General features: G+C 36.8%; 1 protein-coding gene across 2 annotated transcripts in view; it reads left to right on the top strand.

Moving 5' to 3' along the window:
- LOC110374861 (uncharacterized) overlaps positions 1-14,465 on the top strand; it is a 33,931-nt gene extending 19,466 nt beyond the window's left edge. The window contains exons 2-11 of one of the 2 annotated variants that reach the window (XM_021332759.3): positions 973-1,119; positions 3,305-4,081; positions 4,960-5,138; positions 5,450-6,093; positions 7,669-7,841; positions 8,807-9,118; positions 9,748-9,849; positions 10,034-10,268; positions 10,870-11,078; positions 11,206-14,465. In XM_021332759.3, the coding sequence (XP_021188434.3) occupies positions 1,114-1,119; positions 3,305-4,081; positions 4,960-5,138; positions 5,450-6,093; positions 7,669-7,841; positions 8,807-9,118; positions 9,748-9,849; positions 10,034-10,268; positions 10,870-11,078; positions 11,206-12,372 (3,804 nt within the window). In that variant the 5' untranslated portion in view covers positions 973-1,113 and the 3' untranslated portion in view covers positions 12,373-14,465. The remainder of the gene's footprint in view (positions 1-972; positions 1,120-3,304; positions 4,082-4,959; positions 5,139-5,449; positions 6,094-7,668; positions 7,842-8,806; positions 9,119-9,747; positions 9,850-10,033; positions 10,269-10,869; positions 11,079-11,205) is intronic. The other variant, XM_021332760.3, reaches the window with a different exon arrangement.
- The last annotated feature ends 279 nt before the right edge of the window (positions 14,466-14,744 follow it).

The following is a 14,744-nucleotide window of genomic DNA, read 5'->3' as shown; positions in this document are numbered from 1 at the left end:
CAAAGAAAGTATTTTGTTGACTGTAGGAAACAGTATGCAAATCTAAACTGAATCGATATCAGAATATTCAGCACTGATGATTATCAGCACATCTCTTATAGCACTCTAGTATAATGTTACCAGAATATTTCATGCACTAAGTGCTCCGATTAAAATAGTATATTTAGAAGGCACCTGCAAGGCTTCATGACTAAACTGATAATAAACAAATTAGAGGGAATTTACCTATTCAGCGATTACCAGATAAAAAAAAACAAAAACGTTTGTCGTTTCTTTGCTGTATGAAATAACGGGTGCAGTTTTTATAACATAGGCATTTTATAATATCGTCAAAAAATCATTCTATTTACTACAAAAAATATTCCCTTGACACGGATTTACTATTGATCATAAGAAGTCTTGACCTTTGTTATTGGGATAGTTTTTTTATCAAATGACCAGCCTAATGGTTGATGACGCATTCAGATCATTTCTACCAATTAATTGGTGCTTATCACGCTACTAGAATTAGCAGGCACCATGTGAAATGGGATGTACAAAGTGTACAATGTAAAATGCATTTTAAAGTTGTAAGGATAAGGCTTATTTTGGTTTTGTTAGCTTGTTTGTTATTTGTATTTATGTTTCGCTTTTATCTTTATTACGGAAACTGTAGGTAAGGCTAATGACTCTTTTACGGTTATCTGCGGTTTTTGAAATTGTCCAGTAAAATATTTTAAATTCAGTTCCTTTATGTATTCGTTCATTTGGTACGACTCGGGAAGTCGGAAAAATAAGTAAATAGTACATGCCGAAGCTTCCATTTTAATTACAAATAAAAACTGTCCACTACCAAATTACGAATACAGACGGATAACAACCTACCCTTATTGTACAAAAATTAAGGCCAATTAAATCATGATCCCTTGACATCTGAACTGCCACTCAAAAAGGTTAACTATTCACATTAATGACACTCTTTAATCTTTTCAGACGAAACTGCCAAACAAGCGCATACAAGCACGAGCGAAGAAGTTTGAACCTTAGTTCCTACCGCATAGAGACTTAAATGGGTCTATAAGATGAGCTGGCACAAAGGACTATTCATCATTCGCGCTCAGATCACTTAAAGCAATGAAGGTGAGAGAACATTTTTTTGTAATTTATTATAATACTACCGCTTGACCGCCGCGTCGCTTACGCAGAAAGCTATTATCTTTGAAGGAAAAATGTGATTATTTATTCATTATGCTATCAACGAGTTATCAAGAAATTCAATCAAAATCGTATCATGATATGGGGGAAAGTCGTTTGTCCTACTGACTGGTAATGTGTGACAATCAGTCACTAACCTGAATGATAATATGGTACCATTAGTAAATGAGGTGCTCAATCGTTTTATCGACAAATGCTTAGCTTATCAGATGTGGTCGAAAAATATGACTGACATAGACTGTCTCCTCTGCTGCCTATATGTAAAATATGCCTATAAATAAAACGAATACCTATGTATATGACGTAATTTGTTGTAGACCTTATTCACTTATTTTTGATGAAGTCTAAAACTTGGTCTCTAATTTAGCTCTCCTATTTGTCCTAAAAACTGAAACAGTATCTAAAGTGTTTAATAATAATTAGTAGTGTTAGTCATCAATTTAAATATCACATGTACAGTAAATCAGAATAAACAAACAAACGATTAAAAATAACAGTAGTTTAAACTGAACCTCGCTTTCGTGATTAAGGTCACGAAAATTAAGTAACAATTACGTTGGCATGTTTTTTTGTTTTACCACAAATTTAATTCAATCTCACACTGAATGTTCGTGGAGTATTCGTCATGATTTCGCTAATGGATGAAGGCTACCGGAATGCTATAAAATGTTGATGTTATACTGGACTTTTTATCATAATTTTCATGAAACTTTTAAATATTGTATATGTATACGAAGGAACGTCAAGGAAGGTGATGAAGAAGTAGAAGGAAGCATCTGAAATGGATGAATACGTTGCTTTATTAAAATCAAGGACAAACATTTTGATTATTTTTATCGTAAGACCTAATTTAAATAAATCGATCTCAGTGGCGTGCACTTGGAGAGGCCTATGTCCAGCAGTGGACTGCGATAGGCTGATGATGATGATGATGACCTAATTTATGAAAAGAATGCCAATAAAAAAAATATTTCGGTCTAATAACGCTGATAATTTACTTGTGGTATTTATAACAACAATTGAATATTCAGTGATTATAATAGGATATAATTGATAAGAAAAATCTCTGCTGATAAAATATGTATTATTTGCCTGCCGAAGTTGAAAATGCTCTAGTTTTTAAAGCACTACACATTTTTATTAATTTTCTCTCCCTAAGGGCCTCATAGTATAAAGGTTTTTGAAAATATCTTATCATTTTCAAGTGTTGCAAAAATAAAAATGACCCCCTAAAGGCAGTGTACGTTTTTCCGCCTACTCTACGGTACCTTTTCAATTCTTATTTACCTTTCTGTCAGTTTACTTAGGGCGAGGCTCCCCATTAGGTGCATGTGGGTGATTGGAATCACCGTGCCCTTGTATATCGAAATCCTATTTACCTGATACGCAATTTTGTTTTTAATTTCAACGGTATGATAAGCTTTTGGCATCATCCATATTTCCTATTATTTAAATGCGACAGTAACTTTGTTTGTTTGTCGGGCCTTCACGACAAAATTACTGACCCGATTTGAGTGGTAGTCCCTAACCGGAGAAAGAACATAAGCTACGTTTTATTCGGATGTGGGAAGTTGCTAGTTTTGTTGGGACGATAGTTAGTAGAGTTGGGACATCAGTTAGTTTGATACGAAGAGGAAGCTTAAAAGGAATACCTAAAAAGATAAACTTCAACGCCTACGTAATATGAAGATTACAATGATAGGTACTTTGGAACTTCATACGAACATTGGTTCCAGGTAATTTAGCAACGAATTTTACGCAATCAGCTGAGGTGTGATAGGTATATCTGTATCAGTAATAGTGTTGAGTGCCTTATTGTCGAAATTATCTGCAGATAATGTTCACGCTCAGATAAGATTAATATCAACAATCCCAAATCATGAACATCCCAAATCATTTGTAGGTACAGGGAAAACGATTTTCCTGAATTCTTGTTTAGTTTCTTTTTTAGGAAATCGACAACAGACTGTAATTTCTACTTAGGGAAGGCCTTATACTTACCTGTTATTTTCATGAATATACCTAAACTATGAAGTTGTTATGATAGTAGGGTTATATTAAAGCATAAATATGTGGTTCACTTAAAATTTCCTTTTTCGTTACATTTCAGATGGTCCAAGCTCATCGAATACCCACCTTAGCCACTCTAATACTCCTGTTGTTGCTACAACCTGCATTCGAAGCAAAGAAATCCAAGAGAAAAGTATTATGTCCAATAGGATTCCAGGTAGCTTACTCCAACATCAAAGGAGAACCGTACTGCTACCGACTGAAAGGCCCCGAAAAATTTGCACACAAATATGTAGGTTGCACCGGCAACCTATACACTTCTAAACTGTACAACAGTTTAAATCTTACAAAGTCTGAATTAGTATTATGGACGGAGTACAAATCATTGTACCCTGGAGGGCCCTTCATCGACTTTTCCTTCACTAAAACGACAGGGTCTCTCTTAGAATCTACCTATGAAGTAGTCAACCCACAAAAGGGTATTGAAGAAGAACTATGTGTAGTTATAGATCCTGTAAATAATTACACCGCCTCAAGATGCGATGAACTGCATTATAGGTACTGTCTTGTAGAGCCATACGTAGATGCAGAATCTATGTCAACAGACGGGTGTGAAGATTTCAAAGGCTCTTTGAGGTTTTGGGCTCCTAAAGCGACCTGCTTGTCACCAGCAACTGCTGTCGGAGGTGGGGCGGTAAGAGCGACATGGTTCCAATCAAAGGAAATATGCGAAAAAAGAGGAGGTTCAGTCTTATACAACGGCTGGAGATACTCAAATAATCCGCTATTGCACATTTCTGGCTCGTTTCCTGTTTATCCCCTGGGTATTACGTACGACCCTCAGCGTAAAAGTCAGATCGTCAATGAAGAGGCTACGGTGAGTTGCATTTTTTTACGATCGTGTTTATTTCATGTCCATCAGTGTTACATTGTCTTTGATGTTAAAACGTCTTTAAAAGCATTCTTAAGAATTTCTGAAAATAGTTTTGAAACAAACATAAGTTTTCGTGATTTGTAAGTGCTAAATGATTGAAGTGTGAAATGTTTCTTTTCATATCAGATTATTTGTACATGTTATTCATATTTCTAATGTTCATGTCAATCTGAACTAAAGAGTGTTGTCTATATTCTGTAGTATCAAATTTTGAATCATTTATTATTCATGTTAGTGACAAATCAACCGCTGCTTTTGTTGTTTTAGAATGTTTTGTTTTTATTAGCTATTGGACTGTGGTGGCTGGTTTCCATTAGTATCTCCTTACATCAATCACAGCCCTTTTGAGCTCGAAACCTGGGGCTGTTGTAGGTATGACACCAGTAATCCAGATTCATGCGGTCGCGATTCGTTGCGAAGCTCACCACCCGTATTCCGGGACATTTGGGTGCTGGTGCGAACTTTTCACTTGTTTCATGTGTATCTAGAGTTACTAATGACTGCATGAATGACATTTAGAGTAGCATTATTTTCATATAAGTCTAAAATACATTGCTTAGCTTTTAACCAGTAAGAAGTTGTGTCTAGGCTTTCATTGTTGTATTATTTAGCTCTTGAAGTTCAATTTTTGCAGCTGGTCCAGATGTTTGGATTCTGTTTACAGTTTTGAAATATTTATTGTAAATCAAAATTACGAAAAAACAACGTCTAAAATTGGGCTTCAATCGAATCAGTCGTATCTTATTTATGTTCGTATATGTGCTTCATCTATTAGGAGTGCTCGCAATGTTTTTTTTTTAAATAAATTAATTATCTTTCAGATACCACCAGCAGACTGGGGATTGGATGTCAATGTTGAAATGAATGGAAATGAAACTTCATACGGAATTATCAGAAATGGCATTTGGGATTTGGTGAACAGTTCCTACATATTCTTTGACGTTATTTGTGAGAAAAACATTGACTTAAAAAAAGTGGATTTAATAGTTAGTGCTGATGAGTAAGTATTGACCACCTATTTATTTTTATTTAAAATACTTTATGCACATTGTACAACGGCGGACTTAACGCCTCAGGCGTTCTCTGCCAGTCTACCTTAGGGGGGTGGTGAAACAGAAGTGGTAGGTGCAACTCAGTTTGAGCATAAGTGCAAGATAAAAAAAAAATATACCTATTGACACTAGATTGTACCCAGATTTTTGTTTGAGCAACAGCTTGCACTGAAATGTTTAAAATTCACTAAATCTGAGTATATTTTAACTGTATTCAATCATAAATTGTAATTTAAATTAAATAATAATTAATTTCCAGTCAAAACAAACTAATCCTAACTGTGAATTATAACGTTGTCGAGGACAACATATACTGCTTCACCGACTCCGAGACATACCACCCCACACCTGTAAAAATTAGCCACGATGATATACACAATAAACTTCTGTCGTATGTCCTCAAGCCCATAGACGATGGCTACTATTGGTGCGTTCACATCGACTCTAAGAATTTCGTCGTCTCCGAGTCCAACAAAGCTCTCTGGGTGCGAGAGGAACAATCCCTCCGATATAACTTTGCTGTCAAACTAGCTTTAACCAAAGAATACACATTCGACAATATAGATAGACTGAAGAAGATTTGGGAGAAGAAGTTGAAAGAATACATTTTCTATTCGACAAACTACTACAGGATTAATGGGGGATTAGAAACAATACAGGACCCGAAAGCATTTGAAGCGATATTAAACGGTTTCAAATTAGCACATCCGGATTTGAACCCAAAAGACAAGGACATTATATACGACATGAAGTTAAAGAAGTTGTTTTTGGACGGAAAGACTGTGATATTGCACGTGCAACTGAATCCAAGAATGAAACCAGTGCGGCCAGGCACTTGGGATGGTGTAGAAATAGTCTATATGAAACCTGTTTATTTCTGTATGGCGGACAATCATGAATTTGGTGAGTAGCTTGTAAAAAATTTGGTTTTAATCACAATTATAGCTTAAAGGTCATTACATCCAGGAAGGCATTTCACTTTCTACTGTAGTAAAAAAAGTTCCTTGACTTGTAATTTATACTCCTTGCAGAATTACGAGTTGTCTGTTAGTCATACCCATCGCATCAGATTATAATACATTGGTGCTAGTTATCTAATTAGTATCATACGTGCCCAGTGCAGAGGTTAAACAGTTAAGACAGGCGGCCGTGGCTCTTGTTATAATAATATGTAGGCTCTTCACACATAGACCTAGATATAGCACTGAGATCTAATAACTGCGCTAAACGGTCGAATAAGATTGGAAATATGCAAGCATTTTAACCACTAATACCAAATTACCAATAACGTAATGTTTGTTGAACATCTAATAAAAATATTTTTTTTTTACATAAAAATAAAAGCGACTTAAATTATACCTTCCACCAAGTCTGACAAATACTATGCTGAAAACCTCATCAAAATCGGTTCAGCCAAACGTGAGATAATCGCGCACAAATACATACATAAACATTTCGGCTAAAGCCCGAAGTGCTGTTACATCCAAGTTTAACCAGCCACAGACCACACATATGCTAAATTTATATGTATCCTCTTATCTTCGGTTGGAACGAGGTACAGCCTCCATTATGGCTACATCTAGGTACCGGTTTTCGATTCAGCTATGCATTTTGGCTTTGTTTTGAATAATCTTATCTGGTGTCTTCCTCTTGGGACTGATTCTCTCTGATCTATCAGAGTGAAAAATGTAAGACAGGATTTTTAAGGGCAATTTTCATATTGGGAGTATATAAGGAAGTAAATAGGCGTGTATGGAAATGAATAGTAAACAAATTCAACACTTCTGGCTTGTAATATCTTATCTTCGTCTCAATGTCATTTGCGGTAGGCGATTAAATCACCAATTACGGATAATATCATTCATTGTTGATGGCAGAACTTGCAAATTGGAATACTTTTATGTCTGCATTGTCTTTCTTTAAGTACTTGAGATAAAACCTGAGTGTAATCAAAAGGTCAGATTAAGAGCTATTAAAAGGTTATGACTGATTCAATGTTTATATGCCGATGACCATTGTAATCTTAACTGATTATAAAATCCATCAGATATCGATCTTTCTATCTCAAAACAGAATTGCTATAAATGTGAAAGTAGCTCTGTCTGTATGTTGCGCTTTAACGTGAAAACTACAGATTAAAATGAAATGTAAATAGGCTTCTGCTTATCCGGAAGCGGAAAATAGTTCCCTCAGGTCGCGAGCAGAAATGTGCGAAGCAGCTAGTCCTCACTCCATTTAATTTTTCCTGTTTTTAAAAGTGTCTACAGCAGACAAGTTTGTTATTTAAAACAACTCGCCACAGATGGAATTCAAGTAACTAATGTCAAACTTCTTTCTCTAGTTAGCCAACAGATAAATAGAATATTGGCAACGGCCGTATCGATCCTTTGATCGTCATGATTAAAATCCCTTTCATTAATCCTATTATTTCCTTTCTACGATCAAATCAGAAGATAATATAAAACCTCTAATTTCCAGTGGAATCGATAGCAGTGTCGTGTCAGATCCACTCTTGCGTGGGGAACTTCAACGACGGTTTACAAGTGGTGACTACCATTGACGAGGATTGCATCGTGTCGACTGAGATGCCATACAAACACCAGGTCACGGTGCAGATGCCCACTCCTGGGGTCATTAAGGCGGAAAATCCCGTAAGTATACGCATACGTATATAGATGATATGTTTATTTCTCCTAAGAGAAATTCAAAACATATCTTTTGAATATCTATGCCGATTTGCCATTATTGTGGTTTGGATTCTGTTTTGATTTGTAAATTAAGGTATGAAGGTTAATTAAATAGGGTTGGATTCAATACCGATTGTTGATTGAGATCTCAATAGAATTAAGTTTTTTGATATTGCCGCTGGACGTTATGAGTCAACGTTATGACAACATCTATTTTATCGAAGTCAAAACAGGTTTCAAGGAGCAAAATAAAATGGCAGAAAACCCGATTTGTAATAGTATATGTATTCACGTAGGTACTATCGACATACAAAATCATACATCATTAATTTATTTACTTGTTTCACAAAATTAACTAACCCTGAAAAACTCGTAAATAATAATATTGGCACTAGCAACATCTTGATACTTTGAACTGAACTCATTAGTCCAGTATGTGATAAGGTACAACTAACATTACATCTGTTCACAAGCAAATTAACTCTTGCTAATGAATTCACTGACTTATCGTTATACCAAGCGATCAGATTTTAATGTGATAAGACACTTGACAATGCCTATTCTCCTTGGCAATAAATATATCAACATTAAACCAAGCTGAATGAGGAGATAGCTAAAGTGGTGGCGGAAAGTGGTTTATTAGATTTATGTAAAACATATTTCAGGAAAATCGATTAAACATGATATAATCCGACAGTGATTAATAGCAACTATCTCCAAAGACGTAATAGTTTGTCAAAGTCAATACAATTAAGCTTTATTGAGTAGTGATTTATTTTTAATGATAATATTTTTTACCAATTAAGATAATATCAAATGATGATAATATTATTTATTAATAATGTAATGAGCCATTCAGTGACTTAGCAATTGAAATAATAGCACTTAGTCATCCAGCGCAGCACCAATTAACTAACTAACAATTTTAGATTGACATGCTCAAGTTGGACGACAAAAGTTCCGATAGTTCAGAAGAGGGGAGGACACCTGATGTTTTGAATTCCACCACATCGATTACTACACCCACGACATCGATAACTGCACCCACGACATCGACTACTACAACTACGATTAGTAATATTACCAGCTCTTATTTTACTAAGCCTCCGTGGACCACTGGACCTCCTATCAACGTAACGGTCATAGAGAACGTAACTGAGACTATTATTACTGAGACACCGATTATATCAACAACACCGCTTACGACTACTGAAGAACCAACAACCAGGCCACCGCCAGCAGTAAGTCTAAATGTTTGTTCGTGGACGTCCAGAAAAATAATCAGTCTTGTCACTTATCACCTTTGTGTAACCGTGTAAAATACCCCTGCGTAAGAGTCAGACAGGCAATCTGTTGATTTATGTAAATTACTGATGCGTAATGAAACTACTAGAAATAGAAGAAAATTAAGAAATAGAAGCAGGTGATGATGATGATGGATTTTTTCTCCGCTTACGAGGTGATGTGAGGGGAATGGGTAAGGTCATTTGCCAACTATCTGAATGTTCCTCCTCGGAATGTTGAAATTTAAAGACTGCATTTAGAAAATACGAAATTTTGAGTACAGTATTAAAAGTTGACAAATTACCCTGGCCATTCCCTCACTCTATTTAATCCATACTTCGAAGACAACCCTGTATAGACTTTAGTAAAGAAATGTATATGAGAAAATTAAGGAGAGGTCTGTTTTATGTGTAGTCACCACGGTAGTCACTATTTCGATTTGCATGAATCATTGCTTTTAATAGCATTTGCATGTTAAATGTCGCACGACTAATCTTTGTGTAACTTTGACGATTTGATGAAGAGACTTGAAGTTTAATTAAGTGCTATAAATTGTTATCTTTGAATGATGACATCTTTTTTTCAGCCTGAAGAACAACTCCAACAAGTAATGGATGATTTGGAGAATCTCATCAATAATGATTCAGTTCCTGTATTGGTTGAAGATATTAGAACGGCATTTGATCAGGTAATTTATAATTTTTATGTTCACTCAAGACTAAGACTCTACATGGACTAGCATCATTGGTTTATAGATAAAAAGAAACACAATGCAACCATTAATCTTGACATATACTTATATTTACCTAACTCACCCCCCCCGATAGAGTAGTAAAGTTAATAAAAAAAAAAATACTTTTTCCAAATTTCAGGTTGATGAACTTCTAGCAGAAAACGTGGACCTAAACATTCCTGGAGAACTGCTTCATCTTCTAGATGGTATTGGATCTCGACTAGACCTAGACGGTTCGGAGAATGCCACGACTGTTCGCGACAATATAGCACTGTTGGTGACTAACGCTGAACCCGATCAGCCGGTGAGGGGGCTCAGGATAGCTGCCAGAGACCAAGACGTCTTCACTGATGATGCTTTTGAGATTATTAGAGGTACGTACTTATACATATGTAGTTTAATTACATTGAACCTAAGTTACCTGCTGTTACCTAAGTGACTTCACTTGTAAGTTACAAAATGTTCTGTCGTAAAGTATCGTCAGGAAGATTTTTTGCAGATAATAATAATAGTTTACTTATTTGTACTAAAAAGTGGATAGGGTAGTAAGTACTGAAAGTGGTAGAAACACACAGAGAGTATATAAGGAAGCATATACATCATAGAACATTGGAAGAGTGTATAAACAGAGGAGAGTAACTGAAAATATTTTAAAAAGGTAGCAGAATAATTTCCCTGCAAAGTTCCCAGCACGAGTTGGTTCACGTTTTATGACGCTTGCGATTTTACGCAACGCTGAACTAATTTGAATCAGTTGTAACATGTGTACAGTAATTGGCTTCGTAGTGCAATGGACGTGAGAACGATTAATTGTGAAGCAAAGCGTTGTATTGAAGAAAATACATGAAAAGCCACGGTAAATAAAAATAATTTTAGGTTAAATCCTGATAGTCCTTGGTTCTGAATTTAAGTTCTGAAAATTTAAGCTGTATTTAGGCTATCATTCTAAAACGATGAACTAATTGAACTTTCCAGATGATTTCGACACATCCCATCTCCAATCGGACAACAACGAAGCTGTAGTAGTACTACCTGAGTCGGTGTCGGCCACCACCCGACGCATCAGCTTCGTGGCCTTCCGCAATGACCGCGCCTTCCACAGCAAGAGTGCCAGGGAGTTCGCTGTCAACAGCAGGGTCTTGAGTGTCAACGTTGAGAACCTGACCGAGTTCGATGATGGAGAGGTCAGTTTTTTGTTATTAAATTTTATCTTTTGACTTTAGAGTAAATGGAATAACTGGAAAATTAATTGTAGTAATAATCAAATTTGCTAAAATGATTATTAAAAGAATTTTATTTTTGTGTTTGCAGTATGTGGACATCCACTTCACCTCCCTAGGCGGCGGCCCTGACCGAAACCAAAGTCGAGCCTGTGCCTTCTGGCACTTCTTAGAGAATGGCCAAGGCTACTGGTCGCAGGAGGGCTGCACCTTCATCCGCGCCACCCGGCCAGGTAGGCTCGACACCTGCCGATGCGACCATCTCACGCACTTCGCTGAAATCCTCGTCCCCAGGACCGTGTTCTCCGAACAAAACGAAAAAGCGCTCGAAATTATTTCAATAGTGGGCTGCTGCTTATCCATGTTCGGTTTAGTTATGATAGGAATAACCGCCGTCCTATTCAGGTCTTGGAGACGTGACTTCAGCAATAAAATATGGCTGCAGCTCTGCGTCGCTATATTCATACTTATCGTATGTTTCTTCATCATCCTGTTTGCGAAGTTCGATAGCTACAACATCCCGTGCATGCTGGTGGGCGTGCTGCTGCACTACTCGGTGCTGGCGTCGTTCTGCTGGATGGTGGTGGCGGGCGTGGTGTCGTACCGGCGGCTGGTGCTGGTGTTCTCGCGCGAGGCGTCGCACAAGCTGCTGCGCGCGGCGGCGTTCAGCTGGGGCGCGCCGTGCGGCGTGGTGGGCGTGCTGCTGTCCGTGGCGCCGCACTCCTACGCCGGCCGCTTCGAGGACAAGGTGCCCACCGGCACCTTCTGCTACCCCTCCGGCCTCGGCCTGTGGCTGGCCGTCTACATGCCCATCGCCGTCATGCTGCTCGCGAACTGGACGCTATTCGCGCTGATAGTGCGCTCCGTGTTCGCTTCGAGAAGGATCCAGAGGCACGGCGACTCCAACGAAGCGTTGCGCTGTGCCTCCGTCAGTTGTCTACTCGTCTTCTTATTTGGTCTTCCGTGGATTTTCGGTTTGTTTGCGTTTAACGTCGTATTAGCTTATTTTTTCGCTTTCACGGCCACTTTCCAAGGTTTCGTCTTGTTCATATTCTTTGTTGTTGGGAACAAGAAGACGCGAGATCTTTGGTTGAACAAGTTAAAGATCAAACAGACTCGCAAGATCCCGGTGACGTCGTCGACGTACACGAACAGGAGCACGGGCCCGGGCTTCCGCGGCGCCCCGCAGAGCTCGGTGGAGGCGAAGGTGTCCAAGCCGAGGTCGTTAGCGTCATCGGACGACTCGCGGTTTTCTTGACGAACGCAAGCAGGGTCCTCTAAAACGGACCACTTGAGGAAAAGGTCTTGTGACACTTCTTCCAAAAGTAATAAGTATTGACTTCCTACAAGAATTGCTTTCTTTGGGATCCATGCAGGTGTTTTTAGAGTTTGTGAATATCGATGCATTTACATTCCAGAAGTTATGCTTATTATCGTGGATATCTTCAGATCCTATGACGACATAGTTCCTTATGATTAGGTTGTTTAACTTAAGTGATATGCAGCAGCCTATTATTCTACACGTGCAGACTAGACAAACTTTCTATCTATTTATTACCTGTTGATGTATATTAGTTATACTTTAATTATTATGAAGGTATTAAGTATAGTAATAGAATTCTGTGTATAATGTATACTTGTAGGTATTTATAACTTGTCCAAATATTGTAGATAATCGGTAGAGTCAGTAGACTATGTATTTTGTACTAGATACTTGCTTTGTAAATTATTTTATTTGATGATATAATTGAGTGCTTATACGCTCATAATGATGTCATTGACTAAATCTTAGATACAATTTATTGTATGAGAGTTTCAAGTGTATCATAAGATTGCCATACAAGGCTATGCATCGTCAGAATTTGTTGGTTTCTACATTTCGCAATTCTTATAACTGACGATCAGTATTATGCGTGTAAGGTTGAGGCTCCAATTACCTTCAGAAGTTATATTACCAACACTGCGGCTTATCTTTTTGAGACTGAAGTCACCCGATTAGATGCACTGATAGACTATTTTGTTCCTAAAATATCTATTGCGCAGATACCTAAGCCTCATTGAATATATGACGTCCTTCCCACATGCCTGAAAGTAACAAAATTACTACCTAATAAATATTTGCTCCTACGGTGAAGCCTCAGCCTATATGCTTTTACTTTCTAGTCTACATCTAAATGCGTTCTGTTCCACGTACCAGACTCAGTCAATTGGCTGATATGTTATAAATTGCTTCCAGCTTGTAATGGAACGCGAAGGTAAGCATCAAAGAGAGTTACCAAATAATTTATTACTAAGTACCTTTGTAGTTTGATATTGTGAAAGAGCAGTTAATATTCAGACAGATAGTGATGATGGCTACGAAAAAATGTAACGTAGTATTGAGTATATTTATTATACCCAGGTATTGTAATGAAAGAATTAAAAGGGAAATAAAAACACCAACGCAAAAAAAATAATGGAATACCTACCCTAAAAAACTTTGTATTAAAGTACTTTGCTGATGCCGACTACAAAATAATAATAAAAAAATAAGGAGTTAGCAGGCTTATTTCTGCATCATCAGAGGCACCTGACAGCCATTTACTGAACTAATGGATAGCTCCATTAATTTCGCCTCTTCACAATTTATGCGCACAAAATTCTACTCCTTAAAACTTGCAAAACTATACAATATAGGATTATTTACTATTCACACAATATTGACCTATTCTTTGTAAAATTCTACAAAAATAATTAATGTGTATTATACGTGCATATATTATGCTAAAGGGACAAAGATTATTTTTAAATTAATTAAAAAACAATAATAAATGTAGCCTTAAGTAAATGATACCAAATATAAAATTGACGTTATTTGCATAATCCTTGCCATGCGAATAATTTCGATAGATATGTTAAAATAAGGTTCGCTGTCCAATGATGTGTAACAGTTTGAAAATAAAAAAGGTGCGAAATAAGAGGCTTCTCGTCTTCGCATAGATATAGAGTTATACGCTCGAGTTACGGCGACCTTTACACCTCAGTGGGCAGAGGGCTTTAAATAGTAAGAAATAATTTTATCAAATAACTGTAAATATTATTAGAAAACTGTATATAAAGAACAAAATAGTTAAGGAAGACCAGAAGACTTAGCTTTTGTTTTATTATATTTCTCAAGAAATAATACTATAAACATCACTTTTTTGTTACATTTCGTGTCTATACCTAATTTTTCACATTTCCAATAGTTTCAGTAGTGATGCTGAAATACAACTTTGTATCTCTGGTCAGGCTTAATGTAAGTACTATTTTTATAATCACACAGAGGCATTTACTATACTATGAAATTATTTAATAAAATGTTTTAAGATATTGCGTACGTTTTATTTAATACTTACCACCATCATTTACAATATTATCATTATCGAGTAAATAGTTCGCTATTCAAAAATAGTTAAAAGTATATTAGATTATTTATTAGATAGTAGTGTTTTTAGTGTGTAGTTAGTTATAGGGTTTTTGAAACTAGATTTGTATTTTAGCCATGGGTTGCCTGTAGGCAAACATCAGTGGTCCGAAGGGTCCATAAATAAACGATTATAGTAAGAAAATTCGACTTCATACTACTTGAAAGAGCCTTCTGGAGAAATA

This window comes from Helicoverpa armigera, chromosome 9 (genome assembly GCF_030705265.1).
Source record: "Helicoverpa armigera isolate CAAS_96S chromosome 9, ASM3070526v1, whole genome shotgun sequence".
NCBI lineage: Eukaryota > Metazoa > Arthropoda > Insecta > Lepidoptera > Noctuidae > Helicoverpa > Helicoverpa armigera.
Note: the sequence above shows the minus strand (reverse complement) of the source record. Positions and strands in the feature narration are given on the sequence as shown.